General features: G+C 48.0%; 1 protein-coding gene across 2 annotated transcripts in view; it reads left to right on the forward strand.

The window, feature by feature from the left end:
- Positions 1-16768, forward strand: part of pde2a (phosphodiesterase 2A) — a 58629-nt gene extending 41861 nt beyond the window's left edge. For both annotated transcript variants that reach the window (XM_076014963.1, XM_076014964.1), the window contains exons 5-32: positions 378-487; positions 624-679; positions 898-957; positions 1077-1251; positions 1342-1394; positions 2854-2928; positions 3024-3065; positions 3260-3328; positions 3442-3572; positions 5340-5451; positions 5554-5593; positions 6345-6408; positions 6792-6873; positions 7045-7219; positions 7417-7529; positions 8203-8280; positions 8353-8475; positions 9023-9093; positions 9243-9365; positions 9470-9557; positions 9819-9866; positions 10438-10512; positions 10618-10717; positions 11618-11730; positions 12943-12981; positions 13115-13221; positions 13909-15223; positions 15272-16768. In XM_076014963.1, the coding sequence (XP_075871078.1) occupies positions 378-487; positions 624-679; positions 898-957; positions 1077-1251; positions 1342-1394; positions 2854-2928; positions 3024-3065; positions 3260-3328; positions 3442-3572; positions 5340-5451; positions 5554-5593; positions 6345-6408; positions 6792-6873; positions 7045-7219; positions 7417-7529; positions 8203-8280; positions 8353-8475; positions 9023-9093; positions 9243-9365; positions 9470-9557; positions 9819-9866; positions 10438-10512; positions 10618-10717; positions 11618-11730; positions 12943-12981; positions 13115-13221; positions 13909-14143 (2557 nt within the window). In that variant the 3' untranslated portion in view covers positions 14144-15223; positions 15272-16768. The remainder of the gene's footprint in view (positions 1-377; positions 488-623; positions 680-897; positions 958-1076; positions 1252-1341; positions 1395-2853; positions 2929-3023; positions 3066-3259; positions 3329-3441; positions 3573-5339; positions 5452-5553; positions 5594-6344; positions 6409-6791; positions 6874-7044; positions 7220-7416; positions 7530-8202; positions 8281-8352; positions 8476-9022; positions 9094-9242; positions 9366-9469; positions 9558-9818; positions 9867-10437; positions 10513-10617; positions 10718-11617; positions 11731-12942; positions 12982-13114; positions 13222-13908; positions 15224-15271) is intronic.
- Positions 16769-17135: the final 367 nt, after the last annotated feature.

Below are 17135 nucleotides of genomic sequence, written 5' to 3' on the forward strand. Positions count from 1 at the left end.
TGTTAGCCCTCTGTTTACAACCTTCAGCATGTGGACCATTTCCACACGTTTAGAATGAAGGAGAGAGAGAGAGACAGAAAGAGAGAGAGAGAGACTTCTTTTTGTCAAAAGAAGTGTGTGTGTTTGGTGCATTTGTATGTGTGTGCACAGGTGTGTGCGTGCACAGGTGTGTGCGTGCTTGTTTGCGTACGTGTGTGTGTGTGTGTGTGTGTGTGTGTGTGTGTGTGTGTGTGTGTGTGTGTGTGTCTTGGTGGACAGCAGCAGCTCCCTCTGATTTTTATTCAGTTTGGTCTCCACTTCCTGTCTGAGTCTCTGCTGTCTCTCTCTCTCTCTCTCTCTCTCTCTCTCTCTCTCGCCCTTCGCCTCACCCCCCCCAGATGTGTCTTGGATCAGCTGAAGCGATGTCAGTGCGCCGGCTTCCCCCCCTCAGAACTCCCAGACAGACACAGACTCGTCCTCGCTGCACCGCTGCCGGCACACCGCACAGGTGTGTGTGTGTGTGTGTGTGTGTGTGTGTGTGTGTGTGTGTGTGTGTGTGTGTTTTGTGTGTATCACCCAATGATGTTTCAGAATTCCGGCTGCGGTTGTTTTTTAATCCCCTGTGGTTGTTTCCTGTCTGCCAGCCGTCGTGGTTCCCATCACCGACCCGGAGCAGGAGAAGATCCTGGCCGCCCTGCTGGTGAGTCCCGGTAGTGCAGACTGCAGCCAGCTATCCACATTCACCTTCATCCTGCACCACCAGGCAGAGAGAACGTCCACGTTGCAAAGTGGTTCAATGAATTCAGGCTGCGACACACACACACACACACACACACACACACACACACACACACACACACTTCAGGAAGAGCAGCTGACAGTGTGAGGAGGGTTTTGATTGGCTGTTGCTTGTTGCAGGTGAGCTGCAGCCCGCTGACGGACGAGGACGAGCGTCACTTGGACCTGCTGGAGAAACATGTAGGTTCTCTCTGGCGACGGAGGACGGTTTCGGCCAATCAGGCGTCAGAACCTTCAGAGACCCTTCTGACCTTCTGACCCTTCCTCTGTCTGCCCCCTGATTGGCTCTCACCTTGCAGGCCTCGGTGGCGTGCGCCCGCGTCCAGGCCATCCAGCTGGCCTATCACAGGCCTCCTCCTCCCCCTCTTTCCCCCCTTAGCCCCTCCCCCGTCCAATCCCACAGTGCACTGCTGCACCTCAACGTCTCGGAGCAGGACTACTGCGAGCTGGACCGCAACATCCTGCAGCTCTGTGGTAACACACACACACTCACACACACACACACACACACACACACACACACACACACACACACACACCCTGCTAAAAGCCTCTCCTCTCCAGGTGAGCTCTTTGACCTTGACGCCGCCTCCCTTCAGCTCAAAGTCATCAATTATGTAAGTAGTAGTGGTGGTGGGGAGGGGCTGGGGGGGAGTAGGGGGGGATCAGAAGATGAAGCTCCTCCCACTGACTGGTTCTCCTCATCCTGTCCACGGCCACAATACGGCCGTTTTATTATTGACACGCCCACTTTCCATTTGAGAGCTGGTGCAGGAAATTCGGAAGCGGCGATGAGAAGCAGCTTCAGCTTCATCTTCAGCTGCTGCTGCTGCTGCTGCTGCTGCTGCTGCTGCTGCTGCTGCAGGATCATAGTGAGGCAGGGAGACGTCTGAAGGACCTTCAGAGCCTCGAGGGTTCCTCAGGGCTGCTGAGGACGGAGGATGGTGTCCCTCTGAACAGCAGGAAGTGGTCACGCCTCATCATCATCATCATCATGATCACCTGATCTTCAGCTGATCCATCAAGGCAATCAAACACACAGCCTCCGTGTAAGAAAAACAGCAGCCTGTGGTGCAGGAGAGCCTTGCAGGTCCTCTGAGATGATGATGATGATGATGATGATGATGATGATGATGGGTTGTTGCAGGGCACGATTATTGATGGAAAGGGCGGAGAGGAGGAGGAGGAGAAGGAGGAGCGGGGGGCGGGGGGGGGTAGAGATGGTATCTTCTGACAAGCCGTCAGTTTGGAAGAGCAGCTTGCCCAGGATTAACAGCTTTAACGTGTGTGTGTGTGTAAGTGCGTGCATGTGTGTGTGTGTATGGGTGTGTGTTTGTGTTGGACGCCTGCCACCAGGGGGAGCTGGAGGTGTTCTAGGCAGTCTTTGGCTGTTTATCTGCTTGTTCCTGCTCCAACTTTGTGGATTATTGAGGAAAAATGAAATGCGTGTGTTGGTGTGTGTGTGTGTTGCTAGAAAAAAGCAAAACAAAAAAACCCATCTTGATCTTGTTGAGAAGTGAATGTTTCCTTTTCAAGGCTTGATGAGATTTGCAGGGATGAAGCTCCGAAAAGAGTGTGATCATCTTCCTGCTGCTCCTCCCCACACCTTCCTCCTCCTCCTCCTCCTACTCCTCTTCCTCCTCCTCCTCCTCCTCCCCGTCCTGCTCTTCCTCCTCCTCCTCCTCCTCCTCCTCTTCCTCCTGTTCTTCCTCCTCCTCCACCTCCCCTTCTTCCTCCTCCCCTCCCCGTGTCGGTGCCCATGATCTCTCACTGAGCCAAATTAATTCACTTTTTATGTTGCTGTTTTTTTTTTTTTATCAAATGCCATTTTCATTTGAAAATGGCATTTGATTGAATTTGTTTGTCCTCCTTTTATATTATTAATCATATTATTTTATTGTATAATAGTTTTATCATTTTATTATATATTATGAGAGCATTTCATAATAATGCAATCATTCTGTTTTGTGTTTAAAGTCTTTGTCATCGTTCCTTCCTTGAGTTCAGTGCAGATTTGGATGAAAGTGGCTCATGAGTTGTTGTGGTGTTTGTGTGTTTGTGTGTTTGTTTGTGCAGCTGCAGCAACAGACTCAGTCCCAGTGCTGCTGTTTGCTGCTGGTGTCTGAGGACAACCACCAGCTCTTCTGCCAGGTACACACACACACACACACACACACACACACACACACACACACACAAATCTAATACAGTATGAATACAAACAGACTGTGACCTTTGACCCTCAGGTGGTTGGTGATAAGGTCCTGGAGGAGGAGATCAGCTTTCCGGTGAGTGAGGTCACATGACCATGCCCAGCTGTAGCCTGTGTCACTGCCGGCGTGGAACACCTGGGGGCTGTGTGTGTGTGTGTGTGTGTGTGTGTGTGTGTGTGTGTGTGTGTGTGTGTGTGTGTGTGTGTGTGTGCGCGCGTGTGTGTGTGTGTGGTCCACCACAACTTCCTGCTTCTCTTCTGCTCTGCCAGCTGATGTTTGGACGCTTTGGTCAAGTGGTGGAGAAGAAGAAGTCCATCAGCCTGCAGGACACCAGTGCGGTGAGGAGACGTCTCCTCTTCCTCCTCCTGCTCCTCCTCCTGTTTCCCCTACTCCTCCTCCTCCTCCTCCTGCTCCTGCTCCTTTCCCTCTCACTCTGTCTCTCCTCCTGCAGGAGGAGCGTCGTCAGCTGTCCAGCATGTTGGGTTGTGAGATCTCCTCCATGCTGTGTGTGCCTGTGGCCAGCAGAGCCACCGGCCAGGTGGTGGCGCTGGCCTGCGCCTTCAACAAGCAGGGCGGACAAAGGTACCCCCCCACCCCACCCACACACACACACACTCACACTCACACTCACACTCACACTCACTCACACTCACACTCATACACACACACACACACACACACACACACACTGACTCTGTCAGACAGACAGACAGGATCAGGATCTCCAGCAGGGCGGAAAATAAAAATGTCAGTGTCCTTGAAATGAGCTCCCAGTGGTCAGCGTCAAAGGCCCACCCCCTTCCTCCGATTGAAGCGAGTCACCGGCCAACAGGGACGGTCGGTGCACATTAGATAACAACGCACCCTTAAGAAGTGAAAATCGGATATGACCCTCCCAAACACAGGCAAACACTGTCTGCATGGACAGCAGCAGCAGTTGCAGCAGCAGCAGTAGCAGCAGCAGTAGCAGCAGCAGCAGCAGCAGCAGCAGCAGCTGCAGCCCACTCCTGTACATTTCAGTCTATTTAAATGTATCATAATTCACTCTTTAACGACATTTCTTGTATTTCTTTTTCACCCCAACTGGTCAAAGCAGATAAGCGCCCCCTAGTGTCTGGATCTGCTCTGTGTTTGTACCGCAGGGGAGCTTTTCCTGGCCACTGTCGCCTCCTTGCTGCTCTGGAGGAGTTCAGTTGGCTTCTTTCTGATTGCACGTAGATGCTTTGAGACGCCTCTGGTTGGCATTTAGCGCTGGAGAAATTGATTGATTGATTGAATTAGGGGACAGGGCGCAGCTGATTTAAATGGATCATTTAAAGGCAGAACACAAGCTAAAGATTGAGGATCATACCACTGAGAGAACAGTCCACACACCGAGGAGGAGGAGCAAGTCCAGCGGGCATCTTCTAGACACGACATTAATGTGAATATATTCTGGTTTATTAAACATGATTATTTCTTGTGTGTGGCAGAAAAACCTGTGAAGCCTCAGTGAGTTTTTTTTTTTAGGTTCTAATCATCTAATCATCTCGAAACAGACCAGGGAGGCCAGTCAGAGCCACTGTCAGTGCGCTACTACCGCCCCCTTCAGGTCATCTGTGGTAAAGGTTCAGGAGGAAACCGCTGTCATCGGTCTCCCGGTTTTTTTCCCGCTCGTGGCAGCGGCTCCATTAAGCGGCTTAATGACGCGCCTCTAGAGGGCGCCGGGCGATGACGTCACACCCACGGCCATCAATCAGCGACCCCGTGCGGTTAATGACTGTGGCTGCCTGACAACTGATTGTTTCCCCGATGAATCCATCACAGAGGCAGCTCCGCTGTCCTCGTCTGACGGCCGCTTCAGTCAGAAGGAGAAAGACAATGAAATCAACGGACCTCACTGATGGAATTAGACACTCTTTAAAATATATATATATAAAAAAAAAATTTAATGGATAAAAAGATTAAAAAGAAAACTTCTAAAACACAACATTTAATATTTATAAGCATGTCTTTATTTCTTTTTAATTATTCTCTTTGCACTGTAAATGCTGCTTTAACTATGATATACTCTAAATAAAGGCAGTCTTATTCTTATTTAATTTTTTTAAATGTTTTTAAAAAAGATTAATACCAAATCCCTGAAAAGGAAGGAAATTCGTGTTGCTGTTCTTCAGAGAATTTCTTTTTTTTTTTTTTAGATTAAAATCGATGCCAAAGAAAAATTGATGAGAGTGATGGGCGGTCGTCCGAGTCCAGCATGGACTCACAGTCACTGAACTGACAGAAATTGTCCAGTTATGTAAGAAACGACCACCGATTGAACTCAACCAGGTCTTGATTTTGTCCTGATGTCTGTTGCTGCTCCAGGCACACTGAGGCCGACGAATACGCTATCCAGCACTGCTTCTGCTACACCTCCACCGTCCTCACCTCCACCCTGGCTTTCCAGAAGGAGCAGAAACTCAAAGTGGAGTGCCAGGTACAGTCAAACACACACACACACACACACACACACACACACACACACACTCACACACACCTGCAGGTGAAGTGGCTCTCAACAGATTTGGTTTCCTTGCAGGCTCTGCTTCAAGTGGCCAAGAACCTCTTCACACACTTGGGTAAGTTTTTGTCCTCCAGCCTCTCTGCAAGGTCTGGGTCTGGGTTCAGGTCTGGGTCCAGGTCTGGGACCAGATCTGGGACTAGGTCTACAGGTCTGGGCCCAGGTCTACTGGTCTGGGTGCAGGTCTGCCAGTCTTTGTGGTATAGGACTGGGGCTAGGTCCCTGTCTATAGGTTTGGGTCCAGGTCTGGTTGCAGGTCTACCAGTTTTTGTCCAGGTCTGTGTCCAGGTCTGGGTGCAGGCCAGGGTGCAGATCTTGGTACCGGTCTAGGTCTGGCTCCAGGTCTACATGTCTGGCTCCAGGTCTTGGTCCAGGTCTGGGTGCCAGTCTTGGTCTAGGTCTGGGTACAGGTCTGGATCCAGGTCACTGTGCAGGTCAGGGTGCAGGTCTTGGTACAGGTCTGGGTCCATGTCTGGATGGTGATACTCATAGTGGAGATGACTAGGTGTTTACTGACCTGAAGGAAATGACAGGTTCAGGATCATAGCTGTGAAATCAAACAAAAATCCCAGGGTCCCCTCCTTCTTCCTGTGATGGCGATGACTTGATTGTGCTGTTATCTGACAGTAGAGGGCGCTCACTGACGCACAGCCAATCGGAATGAAGACTGCTGACGTGCTGCTGAAGGTCCCTTTAACTTCCTTTGCTCTCTCTCTCTCCCACCCCTCCTCCCACCTCCTCCCCCACCACCCTAACCCCCCACCCACCCTCACCACCCCCCACTGCTCCCCTCTCTCTAATTCTTTCAGATGACGTGTCAGTGCTGTTACAGGAAATTATAGTGGAGGCCAGGAACCTCAGTGGTGCGGAGATGTAAGACCAGCGATTCATCTTCAAAGGCCTCTTTAACCATGTGTGTGTGTGTGTGTGAGTGTGTGAGTGTGTTTTTGGTACGTGTGTGTGTGTTTTTGGTGTGTGTGTGTGAGTGTGTTTTTGGTACGTGTGTGTGTGTGTTTTTGGTGTGTGTGTGTGTGTGTGTGTGTGTGTGACACATGAATACCTCTATCTCCATTTGAAAAGTCCATCGCGGCAATTTACTCTTAACCGACTTGCCGCATTTAATTAAAGCTTCCACTGAGACTGTTGCATTGTGTTGCGTTGTGTTGTGTTGTGTTGCTGTGCTGTGTTGTGTTGTGTTGTGTAATAAATCACTTTCCTTTCCCCCCTCCTGCCGACTCACTGGCGCCCCCTTGCAGCTGCTCTGTCTTCCTGCTGGACCGTCTCAGCCACGAGCTGGTGGCCAAGGTCTTCGATGGCGGCGTCGTGAGTGACGAGGAGGTAAGACTCCTGATTAGACGGTTTGAACCCTCCCCGACCCACCGTCCCACTCACGTCTCAGACCCTCAGACTCTGCTGTTCTTCAGCTGGTCCTCTGCTGGTCCTCTGCTGGTCCTCTGCTTTTCATCTGCTGTTTCCCTGATGTTCCTCTGCTGTTCCTCTTGGGTGCAGAAGGAGTTCCGGATCCCGGCCGACCAGGGCATCGCGGGCCACGTGGCCACCACTGGTCAGATCCTCAACATCAAGGATGCCTACTCTCACCCACTCTTCTACCGCGGCGTAGACGACAGCACAGGCTTCAGGACCCGCAACATCCTCTGCTTCCCCATCAAGGACGAGAACAATGGTACACACACCCACACACACACACACACACACACACACTCCCTTCTTCCTCCTCCTCCTGGACTCCATTCTCCTCCTCCGCCTTCATCCTCATTATCATGACTTAGTATTTGTTGTGTTTTGTGTTACTCGTGATTCAGTTGAAAGCATAAAGGGATGGTCAAAGGTCAAAGGTCTCCCTCTCCTCCTCCCCCCCAGAGGTGATTGGCGTGGCCGAGCTGGTCAACAAGATGAACGGTCCGTGGTTCAACCGCTTCGATGAGGACTTGGCCACGGCCTTCTCCATCTACTGCGGCATCAGCATCGCCCACGTACGACCAGCGTCTCTTTGTTTGTTTGTTTGTTTGTTTGTTTTGCTTGGGAGTGTGTTTTACAACATGCATCGTTCCTAATGTAGAAGGGTTAAAGCTGAGGAAGCTGGACTTGTTTTCACAAGACCCCCTGGAACACTGAGCATCTTCAGATACATTGTCCTCAATATCCACAAAAGCCAACACACATACACACACACGCTCAGAGAAGCCTTGGGGAACTGATGCTTCTCAGCAATTTGTGGTGGACCAGCCCTCAGGTGTGTGTGTGTGTGTGTGTGTGTGTGTGTGTGTGTGCGCGCGCGTGCGTGCGTGCGTGTGTATGTATGTGTGTGTGTGTGTGTGTGTGTGTGTGTGTTGGTGACAGTAATGAGACAGACTTGATGTTTTATTCAGTGTGTTTTTCCCTCTCGCCCCCCGTCGTCCTCGTGGTGTTTGACCTTTGAACTGCTGCTGCTGCTGCTGCTGCTGCTCTGTCACTCAGTGTAAAAATGATCTTGAATCGAGAAAAAAAATCCAATAATTGGCCCCCCCTGTTTTATCTTCACTACTGAGGATCAACAGGGAACGCTTGGATTTTATTGCACTTACAGCGCTAAACTACGACCTCTAGTGGTGAAACAAAACAAAGCCACTTTAATGAGACCAAGTGTGTGTGTGTGTGTCCCTCCAGTCTCTGCTCTACAAGAGGGTCCATGAGGCTCAGTTCAGGTCCCACCTGGCCAATGAGATGATGATGTACCACATGAAGGTAGGTTCCTTTGCCCCGCCAACCTTCCCGGGATTGTTCTGCTGGTTCTGACCCAGGTGGGGCTGGTTGCAGGTCTCAGACGACGAGACTACCAGGCTGCTAGTGACAGGACACAAACCCATGCAGAAGATCCACCCCTGCTTCGCCGAGTTCACCTACACGCCTCGCTCACTCCCCGACGAGACCACGCCCATGGTAAGCCATGCCCCCGGGCTCCCGCGCAGATCTTTCAGGCGGAACCAAACGAAGAGCTGGAGGTCCATCGGGTCAGAACTTCCTGCAGGCAGTTCGTTGTGCAAAAAAGAGAAGCTCAAACTGAAATCAGTCTCAACCTGGACTTATCAGTGCCCTCTGTGATGTCATTAACAGCTGGACTTTAATTAACTGACCAACAGCAGTCACAAGACAATTTTGTAAAAATAAAGAAAGATGAATGAATAATAATAACCAACTTTTTTAAAATGAATAAAAAAGCAGTTCAGAATGTTTCAGCAGTCATGTGCAAAAAGTGGTGCAAACACAAATAAATTGCCTGAAGTGGCACTAAAGCAACTGCTGACTCTCAAACAGGTCAGAACATTTTAATCAAATTTTTAAGTTGTGTCAAAAAACCATACTGATATGTATCTTTTGTGTGTGTGTGCGTGTGTGTACGTGTGCGTGTGTGTGTGTGTGTGTGTGTGTGTGTGTGTGTGTGTGTGTGTGTGTGTGTGTGTGTGTGCGTGTGTGTGTGTGTCCGCAGTGCATCCTCAGCATGTTTGAAGACATGGGCTTCACCAACACGTACAAGATCGACATACACACGCTGGCCAGGTCTCTATCACTCTCTCTTCAAGAAGTCATTTGATGTGTATATACATATACATACATATATATTTTATTTTTTATTTTTTTTATTTTTTTATTTTTTTCAACTCCTAACGTCACCTGACCTGGTCATGCTCCCCGCCCCTCCCCACCAGGTTCTGCCTGATGGTGAAGAAGGGCTACAGAGATCCTCCCTACCACAACTGGATGCACGCCTTCTCCGTCTCACACTTCTGCTACCTGCTCTACAAGAACCTGGGACTGTCCAACTACCTCGAGTACGGAAAGAAACACCATCCCCCAACAACACCCACTCCCCCCCCATCACCGCTAGCTCGGCCAGCCGCTCGTCGCTAACCCTAATCCCGCCCTCCATCTGCAGGGAGATCGAGATCATGGCTCTCTTTGTCTCCTGCATGTGCCACGACCTGGACCATCGCGGCACCAACAACTCCTTCCAAGTGGCGTCGGTGAGGGAAACCTCTGCTCTTCTTCCTCTCCATCTTCTTCTTCTTCTTCTTCTTCCTGCCCAGTGTTGCCAACTTAGCGACTTTGTCGCTACACATTTTAGCGACTATTCAGAGCCTTCTGGCCACTTTTTCTGCTGCCCTTGAAGACTTCTGTGAAACCACGTTGTGTCATTCTTTGATGTCTTCCGGCTGAGATGATTGGCTGCTGTGTTGTGAATGGGGCGGGCGCTAACCATCTGCTTGTCTGTTTTGTTGTTGCAGCAATCGGTGCTGGCAGCGCTCTACAGTTCAGAGGGATCCGTCATGGAGGTGAGGTCATCATGCCGTTGCTCAGATGTCTTCGGTCGAGCTGATTGGATGATAGCGTTTTTTTGGGGGGCGCCGCCCACAACTCAGCAGTAGGGAACGGTGGTGAAGCAAACAGGAAATACGGCGAAGGCTAGACCGTCCCATTTGGTTACCAGGGAGGTGGGTTCTGGTTCGTCCAGGACCTGCCGGCCGACAGAGGACCCACCCGATGAAGGATGCAGGCCCTGAATTGAGACACAGCCTTTGCCAGCTTGCAACAGGCTGTGGGGGCTTTCACAGCAGCCTTCCTTCGTCCAATCAGAGGCCTTCAGGTCCACCTCTTCCACCTTCTGCTACTGCTCAAGCCACTGATCGGCCATTAGTGTGACGAGCAGTTGAACAGGTGTACCTGTAAGCCTGTATCTCAGACACATGAGACTGAGAGCCTGATTTTTGTTTTGCCCTTGCCTGACATCTAGTGGCCGAAATGCAGCTGTGTCTAGTTCTCTCTGAAGAATGGCTCTTTCCCTGAGCTTCAGTCGAGGTTCTTCTTCTGATCAACTCACTGCTGCTGCTGCTTCTCCTCCTGCAGAGACACCACTTTGCTCAGACCATTGCCATCCTCAACACCGTCGGCTGCAACATCTTTGAGAAGTTCTCGAGGAAGGTAATCCCAGGCTGGAGGTGGTGAAGGTTCCTAGATCAGGCCTGCTAATCCATTTTCTCCTCTCCTCCCTCCTCCTTCTCCCTCTCCTCCTCCTCCTCCTTCCAGGACTACCAGCGGATGTTGGACCTGATCAGAGACATCATCCTGGCCACCGACCTGGCCCACCACCTTCGCATCTTCAAAGACCTACAGAAGATGGCTGATGGTATGTTCCAGCAGGGGGCGCTCGTGCACCCAACTGTTTTTTTTGTAAGAATTTACAAAACAACAAAGAAGCAAACAAACAAAGAACGACACAAGAAAGCGACATCAACAATAACAGTGGACATACAAACAACAATAGTGAAAGAACAGCATGTGCACATATGTTCCTATATTTGAATAGGTATTAGTTCGGGCTTAGATCGGAGACAAGTGTGGGCTGAATAATAAAGGAGAAACACAGGTTAAAAAAAAACACAATCAAAAAACAAACAACAACAACACAAATAGACAAGAAAAGAAATATCACTGCTGCACATTGCACTATATTATATCCTGCTACACTTGTGTTGTATTGTACGACTTTGTGTTATGTTATAGTATATTGTGTATTGTGTCATAATACATTTTCATAAAATATTATCCATCTTTTCTCCATATCATGTTGTAACATTGTGCCACATTTTTGCATAGTCTGTATGTACGTATTTATTTTTTAGTTATCTCTTTAATTTATTATTTTTATGATAATAATAATAATAATAATAATAATAATAATAATAATAATAAATATTTATCCTCCTTATCACAACAACCCTAATGCTTTAAATTACTTATTTTTTTATTTTATTTATTTTTTGCGTCGTCTCCCAACTGTTGAAACCTACAGACCAACATTTGTGAGACAACCTTCACCACCTTTGGCAGTTACACTTGTTAAAAAGAGAAAAAAGAATGTTGAGTATAAGGCAACCAGATGTTGTGAGTTTTGGAAAGTTTTGGAAACCTGCTTCTCAGATCTCAGGGTCGACCTTCATGCGATGTCGTCTGAGTGAAGTCTGAATGCGAAGCCGTTACAAACTGTCTCCAAGCAGGTTGACTGACTGACTCCTCCCCCTTTCAGACGGCTACGACCCCAAGAACCCCGCCCACCGTTCCATGCTGCTGTGCCTGCTCATGACCTCCTGCGACCTGTCGGACCAGACCAAGGGTTGGAAAACCACGCGCAAGATCGCCGTCAGTCCTCGCCGCCTGGCTGCACCACACACACACACATACACACACACACACACACACACACACACACACACACACACACACACTACAGTGATGTAGTATATTTATTCTAGAGGGTAGACCCTCTTTTTACCTCTCCCAGCCTCAATACACATCTGTCCAGCAGCATGCAGCAGCTGCTGCAAAACAACACAAAACAAGAAGCACCATCAGGCTCAGTAATACATGAAGTATCCAGCATCTACATGTGAGTGAGATCATGAAAGACGACTATGCATTGTCTCAAGGATATATAACTGCCATATACAGCTGGACTTTAATGAACTAACCAACAGCTGTCACAAGACAAATCTGTTAAAATAAAGAAAAATGAATAAATTATTCACACACTTGTATAAAAAAAATAGGTTTCAGCAATCAAGTGCAAAAAGTGTTGCTGACTCTTAAACACATCTGAATGTAAAGCTTCCTTTTAATCGCATTTTTAAACGCTCCTTCGGGACCTGTTATAGTGGTTAGACGCCGTATACCTGTGTATCATGTAGACACTACACCACTGCCTTCAGTCGTTCCTGCCCTACAATTGTGCTGCTCTGGACATGTTTCTCGACATTGACTCGTCCTCAAGGGGGCGCTCTCAAGCCATGAGGTGCTTTGCAAACAGCCTTTTTTTCACTGCGGTTTTGCTCCTTGGACGGTGTGAAATGGTGCTGGGTTTTGGGGGGGGATTAGGTCTCTAATCTTCCTCTGGCCCGCTTTTTAAGCAGCCTGACCTCTGTCCTCAATCCCGCACCCTAAATCTGAACACCTACCAAGGGGCCCTAATCCGAGGTGTGAGGGGGCTGCTCGGAAGGGGAAACACGTCCTGCCGCTCCGTCCCAGCTAAATTACTGCCAAGAATAACTTTCTAAACATCACGAAGATACTCAGCAGTTTGCAGGCAAAGAATCAATACAAAATCGATTTCGGTCAATAAATATTAAAAACTGGTCTGTTTATTCTGTTCAGGCAGACAAAGGGCCTGCCCTCTCGAGTTTAATATGGAACCATAGTCATGCTGCGTTACTTTCATTCTGCCAGTCTAATATCCAGCCTCAGTTTCCAGTCGATGATACTGAACTCACTGCATTACTGCCTTCAATCTAGTGTATGTTTTAATGCTCTGTGTGACTACATGTGGTGTGTGTGTGTGTGTGTATGTGTTTCCTCCAGGAGCTGATATATAAGGAGTTCTTCTCCCAGGGAGATCTGGTACGTGTCAGAGTCTCAGAGCGCGACGCCTGTTAAATGACATGTGAAATTATCTGGCAAGTGTCATTTTTACCAAGCTGTGTGTGTGTGTGTGCGTGTGTGCGTGCATGTGTGCATGCATGTGTGTGTGCAGGAGAAGGCCATGGGGAACCGGCCCAGTGAGATGATGGACAGGGAGAAGGCCTACATCCCAGAGCTGCAGATCAGCTTCATGGAGCACATCGCCATGCCCATTTACAAGTGTGTACTGTCAGGTCACTTCCCCATAGAGCACGTAGCAGTAGCGTCGCTTCCCATCATACCTTCCCATACTCATTGAATTGGTCGCTGCAAAAACTCTCGCTCCTACCTCGAGTGCGCCACCTTTGGTAGCTGAAGGATAATCATATTGATTATCTGCGCTATAGTCAAACGTTTACTTAAAACAATATGTTGCGTCTGTGGACAACATAAAGCACAGCTCCATTTCTTCACTCAGATTTCTAAAGTTCAGGCTGTTCTTCATGTCCGCACTGTCTTCGGACAAGTGTTTCGTTCTTGTAGTGAAGTTTCAAATGTTTTTTATTGTTTGAGGTTTTTGCTTTTCCTTTCTGCTTTGTTCATCATTTGTACTTTTTTTCGTGGCCGCTTGCAGTGTTGACAACTCGGCATGATGACAAAGTTGGCAAAACCCCTAAGTTGCTTGTTAAGCTGCTTAATCGCTTGTGTCAGCAAGAAATCGTCGACATTCATTCAAAAGTATGTACCTTAAATGACCACCAGGTGGCGCGTGTAGCGCACTCGATAGGAAATCAGCAAGATGACCCAAAAGTATAAAAGAGACGTTGCAGGGGCCAATCAAAAGAGTTTGGGGCGTGGTTATCCCTATTCCGCCTCGGGAAAGAAATCTCGCCTCCATGAGTGACTTGACTTCCTGTCCCTCTGCAGGCTGCTGTCGGAGTTGTTGCCCGGAGCCACTGAGCTGTATGAGAGAGTGGCGGCCAATCGGGAGCAGTGGACCAAAGTGTCCCACAAGTTCACCATCCGAGGTCTGCCTAGCAACAACAGCCTGGACTTCCTGGACCAGGAGTACGAGCTGCTGCAGGCGCAGGGCGCGTTCGGCAGCGACGACCAGTGTCTCAACGGCTGCCTGGACGACGCCGATGGTGGGAGTGGCCAGTAACCATCAGCGCCGCCAAGGTGGGTGGGGTCATTTCCGCAGCGGCACAATGAGAGGCCAAGGATTCCGGATTTTTAGCGAACCAAGAAGGAAGGGGGAGAAGATGGGGAGGGAGCGCCCTCTATCTGGCTGTCATTCATCAGTGGAGTGAAGGCGAGGCCACGAAGGAGTGACAGGAAGAGGAGCGGCGGACTCCTCGCCGCACTGCACCGCACCACGGTGCCACCAGGGGGCGTATGAAGACACTGTTCTGGACAGCACAGAGAGGATGTGATACTCTGCCCGAACATCACCACATCAAGTGCTGAACTTCCTGTTGAATTTTCAATTATTTTTCTTCTTCTTCTTCTTCTTCTTCTTCTTCTTCTTCTTCTTCTTCTTCTTCTTCTTCTTTTAGCCTTGGTTCAGTTTTTCCCGTCCATAAAGTTTGTAAAGGGACATCTATCTGGTATTTGGTGGCACCTCCACCTCCACCACCACCACCTCGTCGTTTTACTGCATCTACAAGGTGACAAACTGACAATCAGACAATGATGGTTGGGCGTCGCCACTGGCTCCGCCCACTTCAGTCAGCGCGCGTACACACACAAGTGACTCGCTCCCGGAGCGAAGCCCTTTAACAGACAGCGCCCCCTGTCGGTGGACCTGCCTTACTGCGCCTCTTCGCTGCCTTTTTCACAGCTTTCCAAACCACTAACATCTCCTCCTCGTTTTCACTCGCCGTGTGTCGTGTCTTGTTCCCAGCCGGTGTTTCGAGTGTGTTGACCTGAGATCGTTTTCACTAGTTCGTGGTTACACTTGATTTCCCTGTTATCCGCTCAGCCTGGACTCTGAATGGATCTGTGAGTCTATGGTTGCCACGGTTGCATCCTCCAGGAGACTTGGTGGTTGGTTAGTTGGTCCTCAGATTGTGCCTCTGGGTAAAAATTATTGAAATGAAGGTTTGTAGTGGAGTGTGAAGGGAGTTTTATGCCACAATATATTTTAGATATAGCTGCAGATTATAACTGCAGGTGCTGGCTGCTGATTGGCTGAGGTTTGATCAACCTGGTCCTCACACAGCTTCATCGGTTCTCCTCCTTAGTCCTCCTCTTCTTCTCTATTTTCTTCTTCTACAGGATTTATCCACAGCTGGTACCCAAAGTTGTGTAACACTGCCATCTTCAGCCCTTCACTCTCTAGAGGATTTTCCTTCTATTAAATGGCTTCCCATCTTCTCCTATTTTATCTCCTATTCTCTGTTTGGCCTCTCATACCCATCTCCTCTACCTCCTTCACCTCCTCCACCTCCACCTCCTTCTCCTCTACCTCCTCTTCCTCCTCTTCCTGCTCCTCCCCCTCTCCAATCAGGTCCTGGCTCAGACCACCTGAATTTCCTCAAAGATGTTCCTTCTAGCACTGCCCTGAGAGACGCTGTGTGAAGGTACAGTAGATGGATAGAAGCTGGAATATCAGCTCCTCGACTCAGACATTTGCTTTGAAAGTGCACTTTGAGGGGAGGAAGGCTGAGTGGCTGCTGGTGGTTTGATGTGATGCTTCAACTGCAGCCTGCTGCAGATGCATAGAGCAGGACTGAGTGAGTGAACGGATCTGTCCCCATCCCAGTGTTTTATTCCTGTTGCAGTGAAAATCTCTAAAAGGGCAAACAGAAGTCTTTGTGTCTCGTATGTGTGGGATTTTTCTCCACTCTTTCGTACAATTATTGCCTTTTTCAGTGTGCAATCTGCAGTGTTGTGGAGATTCCTGTGTAAATACTTCAAACGCACCCCACTTCCCAGTTTGTTTTTGATTTTTCTTTTGTTTTCTTAGTTTCCGTCCCTTCATTTTGTCTTAGAGAGTCAAGGCTCAATGTGCCAAGCCAACATCGTCTACTTCCTGATTCCTGCCATGTGAGAAAAGTTGCACAGCCGTTTGTTTTGGATGCTCCATCAATTGATGACCGGGCCACAGCAGGACAGCTGTGATGTCATGCTTCGTCTGTGACATCATCAAAACAAAAAACAAAACAAGTATACAATATAAATATATATATATGTATATACAGTATATGTATATATGTATATACATATATGTATATATATATATGCATATATACATATATGTATATATATGTATATATATGCATGTATATATATACATATATGTATATATACATATATATATACATATATGTATATATATACATATACATATATATCTATATAACTTGCTGTAAATATCAAAGTTTTAAAGAGAAGATGTTACTTGATTGTCTGTCATAATTACAATGAGTTTTTCAGTTATGTCATGTATTTAAAGTGGGTGCATCCTGTGTTTCTTACTTTTCATGCCATTTTTGAACAATTTCACAGTCGGAAAAAAAAAAAGAGTTGAAATATTAACGTGAAATTCTGTCACAAAATGGATCCATAAGACTCGTAGACTGGATCCGTTCATCTGTTCTCTTTTTGTTTCCGAGTGCCGGTGGTTTATTCTCTCCTTCAGATAATATGAACAAGGACTTTTTGGACCAGGCAGATTGAAGAACCTCCCATTTTCTTTTTCTTTCTTGGAATAAATTTGATGAAAGGCTAACTGTGTCTAATTGTGTCTGAAATGAAAAAATAAACAAATTACTTTTATTATCTATGTGTGTGTGTGTGTGTGTATGTGTGTGTGTGTTTGTGCATAAAATACCATACAGGGTATTGTAGCAGACACCTGAATAAACTGAGTGTGTAGTGCAGTAATAAATGCCGAGTCATGTTGAAATTTTCAGTTTAAGCCAAAATTATGGAGCATTTTCCGAGAATTCTTCCCAATGTTATTAGCATTGACTGACAATTTTATATCATCAAACGTTCTCCATTTGAGAGGGACTACTTTAACTCACATAGCGGAGACTCATGATAAGGGGGAAGCTTATGCTGCCATTTCCAAGCGTTTCACAGCATCTGCAACCGCCGTTGCATCATTGTCAAGTACAAGAAGACAAATTCTGTAAGAAACAAATCTA

The sequence above is a fragment of the Nelusetta ayraudi genome, unplaced genomic scaffold (assembly GCF_046127955.1).
Source record: "Nelusetta ayraudi isolate G7.1 ecotype Tasmania unplaced genomic scaffold, CSIRO-AGI_Nayr_v1 ptg000175l, whole genome shotgun sequence".
Taxonomy (NCBI): Eukaryota; Metazoa; Chordata; class Actinopteri; order Tetraodontiformes; family Monacanthidae; genus Nelusetta; species Nelusetta ayraudi.